Raw genomic sequence first — 11636 nt, forward strand, 5'->3', positions numbered from 1 at the left:
TGCTTGAAGTCCAGTGTTAAGTTTCCACAGTCTGTGATGATTTGGGGTACAATGTCATCTGCTGGTGTTGGTCCATTGTGTTTTTTGAAAACCAACGTCACTGCACCCGTTTACCAAGAAATTTTGGAGCACTTCATGCTTCCTTCTGCTCCACCTCCCCACACTGCCAAAAGCACCAAAATTTGGTTAAAGGACCAAGGTGTTGGTGTGCTTGACTGGCCAGCAACTCACCAGACCTGAACCCGATAGAGAATCTATGGGGTATTGTCAAGAGGAAAATGAGAAACAAGAGACCAATAAATGCAGATGAGCTGAAGGCCACTGTCAAAGAAACCTGGGCTTCCATACCACCTCAGCAGTGCGACAAACTGATCACCTCCATGCCACGCCGAATTGAGGCAGTAATTAAAGCAAAAGGAGCCCCTACCAAGTATTGAGTACATGTACAGTAAATGAACATACTTTCCAGAAGGCCAATATATATATATATATATATTAAAACAGTTATTATAATTTTCTTATACAGCGCACACAGCATAAATGAGTACAGCCCCTCTGAACAAATACAAAATATGAATTTTCTTAATGATCACTAATACAGGTCATGGAAAAATGGCACAATTGAAATATTAAACACATACTTAATAAGAACGGCAAAATATATGTCATTAATATCTGTAAATATTTTGTTTAAATAATGGATTGCAGAAATTAGTACATCCTAGATTTAATTCAGTAAATGTATAATATTATAGTACTTAGTATGTCCTCCATAATTTTACAGCTCTGACCCTTCTTGGCATGAAGTGTTCAAGTTTATGACAAATTGTCACATCTGTCCCATTTCACTCCTGGATGATGATCTCCTTAAACGCCCTGATCTCTAATGGAGAGTGTTGCTCAACTCGTCTCTACAGAATCCCCCACAGGTTTTCAAGAGTGTTAAGATTGGGTGAAATACATGTCCACTGAAGGATTGTCATGTATATAGTCAGTGTCATGTTTAAAGAAATGCCCAGCAACGCAGGGAATGAGGAGAGTGTAGCATCTTCTGTTTCAAGTTTTTGTATTACATCACATAGTGGTGTGTGAATTCATGACAGCACTGATAAATCACAAATCCCTCACACCTTCAGCACTCATACATCTTTACTACCACTGAACTTCACTGTGGGAACCAGGCACTTCACACTGAAATCCTTCACTAGCAACACCAAAATATTTTGGATGCTGTTAGAGCTGAAATGATTGACTTGGTCTCATGAGACCAGAGTATGGATTCCCAGAAGTCTATATTTTGTAATTATGGGCCTTGGAAAAGGCTAAATTAGTTTATTGTGCTTTGGCTACAGTCTGTAGTTCCAGTGTGGACAACAGCCGTGCATGTCAAATCTGCAGGCTGCATCTAACTCTGTGAGATAAATAGTCACTCTTTTCATAGCTTTTGCCAGCTCTGAGGCACTTGCTTGGTATTTCCCCTGCTCTTTTTCTAGCAAAAATAAATAAATCACTCATCTGTAAATGAACGCTTAAATTGAAGGCCTGATTATTTCAGGGGCCTGGTCACAAGCCCATTGTTTTTGAATCTGTTACTTTTGCTGTATTTTCACACTTAAAACTATGGTTTGGTATTCCTCATGTACCATTGTCCTCTTTTGTGCAATGAAATGAGTCTCCTGAAAGTGGTTCCAGCATTAAGTCTCAGAATGATTCGGTGGGCTATATAACAATTTTAATTGTTAACAAATTACTTTTCTTTAAATGTTTTGGTTCAATATACATACCTGTTGATCAAAAATTGCCTTAAACGTATACCAGAAAAATTTAATTTAGTTTTTAGTAACTTTCTGGAGTGTGTACTCATTTTTGGAACATGACATAACATAAACACTTTAATAAGAAAAATCATATTGTCCTGAATAATTTTGACAAGCTTATTTGGTAATTGATCAAGCAGACTTGTTGGAACATTATCTCTAAAGAACCTTAACATGTCTTCTAAGTAAATGAGTAATTGCTGAATTTATGTTTCAGAGGAGGTGTACTAACTGATGCTGTGCACTGTATATAATATATTCTAACCATTACTAATTATTCCTTTTTGTTTTGTTTATTATATCTTTTAACAGTATGTGTATATATGTAAAATACATGTTCCAAATGTTATACATGTTATAATTATTTTCCAAATCTTCTGAAATGTTGTTCAGACTGGAAAACCTGAAGGCGCTGTAATCAGATCAGATGGAGTAACGCAAATCTACTGGTTCATTGTAATGAACCGATGCAAAAGAAGGATTCATGTACTGATTCAGTTCTCGATTTGACTTGGGGATCCAGTCACATCATTCTTAAGTTAACCACTCACTGGAGAAAAAGATAAATCAGTAGGGGTGCTCCGATCAGGATTTTTGAGACCAATCGCCGATCACAGAAAGCAGTATCTGCCGATACCGATCACTGATACCGATCTTTTTAAAGCCTTCTTTTTATCATTTATAACTATTTATAGTGATACTCCAATCAGGATTTTTAGACATTTATTCAGGGCCTGAATTTCATTTTTGAAAATGGGGGGAATTCCCCTCTTAGGTGTCTCGTCAGAGGGGAAGAAGCTGCTTAAATTGAAGGCCTGATTATTTCAGGGCTATTTATAGTGATACTCCAATCAGGATTTTTAGACATTTATTCAGGGCCTGAATTTCATTTTTGAAAATGGGGGGAATTCCCCTCTTAGGTGTCTCGTCAGAGGGGAAGAAGCACGGATTGTGCTTTCACACAGGACTCCACTACTGATCCGTGGCTGTTTACCACAAACACAACATTTATCCATTATTTTGATTTCAAATCCAAACATCACAAATGCTTTTTCAGCACTGCAATTATTTTTTTACACAGAACAGTAATACAATTTTTTACAGACATGTTTAAACACAATAAATATAAGCAACGCATTATTCAATGCTTTTTACTTTTGCATTTAATTCTAGATTTATATATTAAGTTGCTCAAGCAAGTGGCAAAACATTTAAACTACTTTTCTTACGTTATCACAAACTTACCATTGACAGAAATAGTCAGCTCTACTGCATTTTCTTTTGCATTTAAATCTTTATTACAAGCAATCCTGCGGTTCATAAAGAACTTTGTTTTCCTACCTCCACCAGTGCAATCTATTATTGCCTTGTTTATCTAAAAGTGCTCTTTCCCTTTAAACCTAGCCAAAAAGCCATATCGTGTTGACTGTGAAACACGGTAGACTTTAATAATATGCATTTATAGTGTAATTACTACATTTTCGTGTCAATCCATGTTCATATTTACTGCAAACAATGCGCTGTTACTTTAATTCAGTGCTTGCGGCGCAGCAATAGACTTGGTGCGGAAACAATCTCTGCACTGCTGCAGGAGCGGTGCGTACCGCTCCTGGAACGCACTGACAGACCGCAACCATGTGCAGTGAACGCTTTAATTCGTTAACATGAGCATGGAAAAAATATGCACCACATATGCACTGCAAATGGAGTAATGTGAACATGGCGTTGTGTGTGTGTGCTGCGAGTGTGCATGAGTGTAGTCTCCACACTCACAGTCTCCAGGAGAGCACGCAAACGCTGAATGGTTTAAACACTGGCAAGAATTAAAAAGTAATGCAATTTATAAACTTTAGTGACGATGTGACACTGCCTGCCAGCAGCAGACTCATAATGTACAAACTCTCTCCGTTCAATAATATATATTTTTAAATGCATTTGTTGTTTTTTTTATTAAAAAATTCAGTATAGAGAGGCCTCCCTGTAAGCACTCATTATAGAGTCTTGTGATTTTCTGCAGTCACGATCGGCCGAGCAAATTCCACAAAGTCATCAATGAGCACCGGCCACGCACCTGATGACAAAATAATTAAACACTGGCATAAAATCTCAATTATTGCTTATTATACACTTATTGTTATTGTGAACAATTCATTGGTGGATATTATTCTATAAATAGTGGTGCTCCGATCAGGGTTTTTGAGGCCGATCACCGATCACAGAAAGCAGTATCTGCCGATACCAATCACGATCTTTATAAAGCCTTCTTTTTAGTATTTATAACTATTTATAGTGATACTCCAATCAGGATTTTTAGACATTTATTCAGGGCCTGAATTTCATTTTTGAAAATGGGGGGAATTCCCCTCTTAGGTGTCTCGTCAGAGGGGAAGAAGCACGGATTGTGCTTTCACACAGGACTCCACTACTGATCCGTGGCTGTTTACCACAAACACAACATTTATCCATTATTTTGATTTCAAATCCAAACATCACAAATGCTTTTTCAGCACTGCAATTATTTTTTTACACAGAACAGTAATACAATTTTTTACAGACATGTTTAAACACAATAAATATAAGCAACGCATTATTCAATGCTTTTTACTTTTGCATTTAATTCTAGATTTATATATTAAGTTGCTCAAGCAAGTGGCAAAACATTTAAACTACTTTTCTTACGTTATCACAAACTTACCATTGACAGAAATAGTCAGCTCTACTGCATTTTCTTTTGCATTTAAATCTTTATTACAAGCAATCCTGCGGTTCATAAAGAACTTTGTTTTCCTACCTCCACCAGTGCCATCTATTATTGCCTTGTTTATCTAAAAGTGCTCTTTCCCTTTAAACCTAGCCAAAAAGCCATATCGTGTTGACTGTGAAACACGGTAGACTTTAATAATATGCATTTATAGTGTAATTACTACATTTTCGTGTCAATCCATGTTCATATTTACTGCAAACAATGCGCTGTTACTTTAATTCAGTGCTTGCGGCGCAGCAATAGACTTGGTGCGGAAACAATCTCTGCACTGCTGCAGGAGCGGTGCGTACCGCTTGACAAGACCGCAACCATGTGCAGTGAACACTTTAATTCGTTAACATGAGCATGGAAAAAATATGCACCACATATGCACTGCAAATGGAGTAATGTGAACATGGCGTTGTGTGTGTGTGCTGCGAGTGTGCATGAGTGTAGTCTCCACACTCACAGTCTCCAGGAGAGCACGCAAACGCTGAATGGTTTAAACACTGGCAAGAATTAAAAAGTAATGCAATTTATAAACTTTAGTGACGATGTGACACTGCCACAATTGCCTCAAGTGCAGGAGCGGTGCGTACCGCTCCTGGAACGCACTGACAGACCGCAACCATGTGCAGTGAACGCTTTAATTCGTTAACATGAGCATGGAAAAAATATGCACCACATATGCACTGCAAATGGAGTAATGTGAACATGGCGTTGTGTGTGTGTGCTGCGAGTGTGCATGAGTGTAGTCTCCACACTCACAGTCTCCAGGAGAGCACGCAAACGCTGAATGGTTTAAACACTGGCAAGAATTAAAAAGTAATGCAATTTATAAACTTTAGTGACGATGTGACACTGCCACAATTGCCTCAAGTGGCAATTCCTATATCAACTGTGCAGCATGCAGCTCGCTTATAGACAGACGCGCTGTGTGGTGATTTGAAGTCATTCGCGTATTTTGAGAGAGAAAGAGAGAGCGCGAGCGCACGCTGTTTGTGAAATTACGTCTCACACAAGGTTTTCAAGTTATTTAATGGAGAAATATGAAGGCGAGTACCTCACCTTCAGCATTATAATTATTTTACTGCACCGGACAGAGACTAAGTGCCGCTGCATGTCATGCCAAACCTCTCACAGCAGCGTCATCAGCTTGAGATCATTTTTTTGAGATCTGCCTTTTTAGAGGCCGCCGATCAAACATCCCAATGTGATTATCGGTCGATAGTGATCGGTAGCCGATCAATTGGAGCACCCCTAATAATCAGTGAATAACAGGTTTAATTTGGGTCTGGTCTTTCCACAAAACTTTTCTTGTGATTGTCTGTGTCTCTGTCAGGTCCTGATGCCGTTGCTGAAGTCTGATTTATATGAGGTGTTGAAGAATACACTGCAGGCGGACCTGAGCTCAAGTCCAGTGCAGTGGCTGGAGAACAGTACGGCTGTCACTGTGGTCATGGCTAGCGGAGGATATCCGGCCTCATATAAGAAGGGACTGGAGATCACTGGTGCGTTTACATGAAATATATATCTGTATCAGCATCCTTACAAAGTCTTAAATTCAGTTTTATAAATTTTAAAGACATAAAAACTAGGACATAACTCCTAATCTAATTAAATAATAGCCATTATTATTTTTAACAAATATATATAAAAAATTATAGTTGTTATAATATATTATTAAATAATATTTAAGTATTAATTTTGAACAAATATACATTTTTGGTTTGGAGTTTTCATTTATCATTTTTTTATTATTATTATTGTTATTATTATTATTATTATCCATTAATCCATCACTTTTTAAAGAAATATAGTAAAAAAAATTAAGAATAACTATAATAATTACTATAAAATAAAATAAAAATTTTAACAAATGTTTTTTTGTTTTTTTAACCATCTAAAAAAAATTGTCTGATCATTTTTGGAGACACAGTTATGCGGATCACCAGGAATTATCTTAGTGATGTCATTCCCCACATGACAAGTGTCTGTTACATCACATTGGCTTTGATTTAGCAGTTTCAGTGTCAAGTTAGTGTGAAGTGAATTAATTGTTTGCTGTTTATTCAGGTTTGTCTCAGGTGTCAGAGATGGGCATTCAGGTGTTCCATGCGGGCACTGCACTTAAGGAAGGGGGCGGGGTTATTACGAGTGGTGGGCGTGTCTTGACTGTGACTGCGGTCCGGCCCACCCTCGAGAGCGCGTTATGCAGTGCTAATGAAGGAGTGGCAGTGATCAGCTTCCCTGATGCGGTTTACCGCCGTGACATCGGCCACCACGCCATCACGTACCTCACCCGCACCAGGTAACTAACACTAACCTGTTAACCCTGGAAGACATAGCAGAACACTACACTTACTTTATGCATCTGAATGGTGATGTGTATTGAATAATTCACATTTGAGGTCAATGTTATGTTAATTTGTTTGCATATTTCTAAAAAACAGTGTCATGAATACAGCATTCTGGCTTCAGTTAGTATTGTCGACTGCAAGTCAAGCATCACTAGTGGTATTACTGCTCCAGTTTAGAGTTATGTATTTGTTCAAATCACTAACTATGACTATTAATGTTTAGTGTGTGTGTTGCAATCACTCAGAACACCCTACCCTAGCAACTACATAGCAACCACATAGTAAACATCTAGAACACCCTAATAACCATATAACAACCTCCCATAATGCCCTAGTAACCACATAGCAACTACCTAGAACACCATAGCAACTATATAGCAAGCACCCAGAGTACTCTAGCAACAACATAACAACCTCCTTAGCAACCTTTTAGAACACTTAGCAACCACCCAGAACACCCTAGCAACTATACAGCAAACACCTAGAACACTGTAGCAACAACATAGCAACTCCTCAGAACACCTAGCAACCACCCAGAACGCCCTAGTAACAACATAGAGACCACCCAAACCATTCTGACAACTACATGGCAACCACCTAGAATGTTCCTGAAATGTTCCTGTGGCTCAGTGGTAAAGCATTGCGTTAGCAGCGCAAAAGGTCGTGGGTTCGATTTCCAGGGAACACACATAAATGTATAGCCTGAATGCACTGTAAGTCGCTTTGGATAAAAGCATCTGCTAAATGCATAAATTATTATTATTATTATTATTATTACCTAGAAAACCCTAGCAACTATATAGTGACCGCTTTGAACACTTTAGCAACAACATAGCATCCCCTCAGAACACCTAGCAACCACCTAGAACACTCTAGCAACAACATGGCAACCACCCTAGCAACCGCTTAGAGCACCTAGCTACCACCCAGAATGCCCTAGTTACTACATAACCACCCAGAACGCCCTAGTAACTACATAGCAACTACCCTGGCAACCCCTTAGAACACCTAGCAACTACATCGCAACCACTCGGTACACCTAGAATTATGGCAGTGTTTGCATCAAACAGAATATGCGAATTTATATCTCATAATTCTGACTACTTTTCTCAGAATTGTAAAAAAACAACAACTCAGAATTGCAACAGTAACTCACAATTCTGGTGTCCAATATATATATATATATATATATATATAATTTTTTTTTCTATTTAGCATTCCTTTTTATTTTAGGTTATGTAAATGTAGGTCCTCAGCTTAAACTTCAGTTAGTTGCCAAAGCGGTTTTTCATTCAATAGTTATATTTTGTTATATTTCAGCATCGTTTCAGGGACCAAATGATTTGTGATAGTTTTAGTGAACAGCAACAGCACAGAAGGGTGTTGGAATGTTTTTGTTCTGTCCATCAGAGGACTGACGTACAAGGACAGCGGTGTGGACATCGCAGCGGGGAACAGACTGGTGGACGTGATCAAACCTCTGGCTAAAGCCACGTCTCGTCCAGGTCAGTCCTCTCTTGTCTATCAGGAGTCTGATCTTCCACTTTCACAGTTATCTCATTATGTTGTTATAACCGCCAGGGTTTTCTCATGAATTTCTCCCCTCATTCATTGATGATTGATGGCTGATTCATCTGACTGTTTACTTCTAGAAACTTGTGAACTTTGTGAAGTTCTTTGAGGCTGATTTCTGACAGGAAGGTTTTGAGTTCAAAGCTTAATCTCAGCGTCAGTCAACATGCTGTCGATTAGCACACATCATTGCAGCACGTCACTCAAACTACTAACAGACAAAATTAATCTGAATGCACTTGGATGCACTTTCAGGATACGCTTATGGGAGTTTAATCATGCCTTGTCAAATTTAAAAATGAAAAGTTGCAATCAAATTAAAAACAACAACAAAAAAAACACTTTATACTGGTGTAGTATATAAAAATGAGGGAAAAAATAGATCCTAAGCATGATTTATTGTTATTTAATTGTAATTGTTTTTAAGAATTTAATTTTTATACTGATTTTTAAAAGTATTTTTGCAGCTAATTTCAGCATGAGATTTTAAAAAGAACCCGTGAAATATGAATCGAATAATCAATTGGAAACAAATTGATTAAATTGGTAAATTTGCATATTGTTTTGGTGAAGATTGCTTATTTATTTTTTAATTTTTTGCTTTCAGTGGGATTTTAGACTTCTGAACTCGCCATGTGGACATTGATCACTTAAATTATTAATATTTTTCCATTTATTTAATTGACACAAAATATTATTTTTTCCTCTTAATATTTATATTAATATTGTTTTTGTATCATTTGCACATCTTACTGTCGGCCTTGATTATTCTAGTTTGGTCATTAAAAACCTGCTTATATGCATATTCACTAATTGTTTATGAAATGCAGACATGTAAGAAGCTGGCAAATATCTGAATATATCCATGTTTAAATTAATGTCACTTAAAATCTTTATTTGAATATGGCAACATGATACCTCGTTCTGCAACATATATGATGCTATGATTAAATCACTGACAGAGTCCCAATCAGCCAATCACTGTGGGTATAATCAGGAAGCTTTGTGAATAGATTTTAAGAGGAAACTCTTACTTAAGAACTACGACTGCTATTTAGGAAAGCTCTTAGTGTTAAGATAAAATGTTTTGTGAATGCGGTCTCTGGTCTTCATCACATTTGGTTGTTGTTGTTCATAGATCGCTCAAGCGTGTGGCATCCACAGCACTCTGGGTCAGGATCTGGTGGCCATGTGTGTGAACGATGTTCTCGCTCAAGGAGCTGAGCCACTCTTCTTCCTTGACTATTTCTCCTGTGGCCATCTAGACGTGAGAGTCGCATCTTCTGTCATCGGTGGCATCGCAGACGCCTGTCAGATGGCTGGATGTGCTCTGTTAGGTCAGTTACGCAGAACAAATCCATGTTTCTTATACACAATTCTTCAAGGTTATTTTCTTTAAAAAGGAACAATGCAAAATCATTTGTACAATTAAATGCAAAAGAAAAAAAACACAAGAAAAAAAACTAAATTATGTATTTATTTATTTTTTTCCAAAAAAATTTTTCCGTCTTCACTTCACTTTTTTGTTTTGCTTTCGTTGTGATTTAGGCTTGTAGACTCATCATGTTGGCATTGATTTATGTTACTTGCACATAATAATGCTAAACGGCATATGTGTATGCAGTTTAAGTCACGATTTGTTAAATTATAGAAATATATAATTTTTTGCCATCAAAATAGAACTTTATTCTGAAAAAGTGACTTCTAAATATGTGATTTAATGTTATTTCATTTAATATCTATTTTATACTCACTAAAAAAATGCACACATCAATAAAAGGGTTAGGAGTCTGCAACCTTCAACATCAAAAGAGCCATTTTGGTCTTTTTCCCACCGAATAAAATTCACATGGAGCCACAAAACCTATTTGATCCCTAAAATGAAGATAACACAGCATATAGCTAAAGTTTTATATTCCGTTATGTGACAGGGCAGGGGCATAGCAATCATTTCAGAAGTGTGGGGGACAAATGTCAAATGTAGTAGTAATAATAATAATAATATTTATTTATGTATGTTTGTGTAATTGACAAAAAAAAACAAAAAAAAAACATGTCTTTTAATTGGCTAAGAAATAAAATACACTGCTGGACAATAACCAATAATTTGTATTCTAGAATATTTTTGATATATATTTTCCTAATGACAATTTTATGATTATGATTGGTTTATATCACAGAATAAGGCAGAAAATATATTTTATAGCTTCTGTACTGTAATAAATGCTATGTCATTTAGCACTGTATCATTCATATATATTTAATTGTATCATCCTGGAGAAGACTTGAAAAACACTCATAAACCATATGTTGTCGCAATCATTTATTGTCTTCACGTTTCATCCGTTAGGGTTTATGCTTGTTATTCAGCTTAGCTACAGTGATTACTGGTTGCCTTTGTCCATTGCTGTGTTCGAAATGCCATACGATAGTATGCCATACTACTCTTTAGAGCCCGACCGATAATGGGTTTTTTTGGGGCCGATGCTGATATTAGGGAGTAAAAAAAGACCGATATCAATATATCGGCCGATATTCTTTGTGTAGACTATTATAGTACAGTATAGTCAAAAGGTTGGACACACTTCCCATTCGTGTGTCTAAACTTTTGACTGGTACTGTATATAGAATATACAGTATATACACATACATGCATAAACACATTTTTTGCAATGATAACTCAAATGTGGTGATCAAACACTTATAATGATGTGACAAACATAGGCCTATGTAGTGGAGGCAGGGTATTTAACAATTTAAAAATAAGCTTTATTATTCAAAATGAGTCTGACATCAGTGCACTTAACAGTAAACTTCACTTATTATAAATAACTTAAAAAACACAAATAAAACAAAATATGTATAACTTGAATTAAGAAATTAAACAAGGTAACTGTGTAGGGCAAGCAAGCTACTGCCAAACCAACAGGGGCAGGTTTATGCAGGAAGCACAGCTTTTCCAAATGTAAACATCTAAAATGAATAAATAATAATAATGAATATATTTTTCACAAATTCTGTGTTATGTATTTTATGGTAATCAAATGATCATGCAGAACATGAGGATTCATATTTAAATAAGTTTGTTGCAGTTTAATATTCACAGATATATATATATATATATATATATATATATATATATAT

The 11636-nt window shown here is 36.5% G+C and overlaps 1 protein-coding gene across 1 annotated transcript in view; it reads left to right on the forward strand.

The window, feature by feature from the left end:
* Positions 1 to 11636, forward strand: part of gart (phosphoribosylglycinamide formyltransferase) — a 90549-nt gene that overhangs the window by 55978 nt on the left and 22935 nt on the right. The window contains exons 10-13 of the mRNA XM_016258477.1: positions 5903 to 6071; positions 6637 to 6871; positions 8331 to 8502; positions 9631 to 9829. Of these exons, the coding sequence (XP_016113963.1) occupies positions 5903 to 6071; positions 6637 to 6871; positions 8331 to 8502; positions 9631 to 9829 (775 nt within the window). The remainder of the gene's footprint in view (positions 1 to 5902; positions 6072 to 6636; positions 6872 to 8330; positions 8503 to 9630; positions 9830 to 11636) is intronic.

This window comes from Sinocyclocheilus grahami, unplaced genomic scaffold, assembly GCF_001515645.1.
Source record: "Sinocyclocheilus grahami isolate Dianchi unplaced genomic scaffold, SAMN03320097.WGS_v1.1 scaffold1691.1, whole genome shotgun sequence".
NCBI lineage: Eukaryota > Metazoa > Chordata > Actinopteri > Cypriniformes > Cyprinidae > Sinocyclocheilus > Sinocyclocheilus grahami.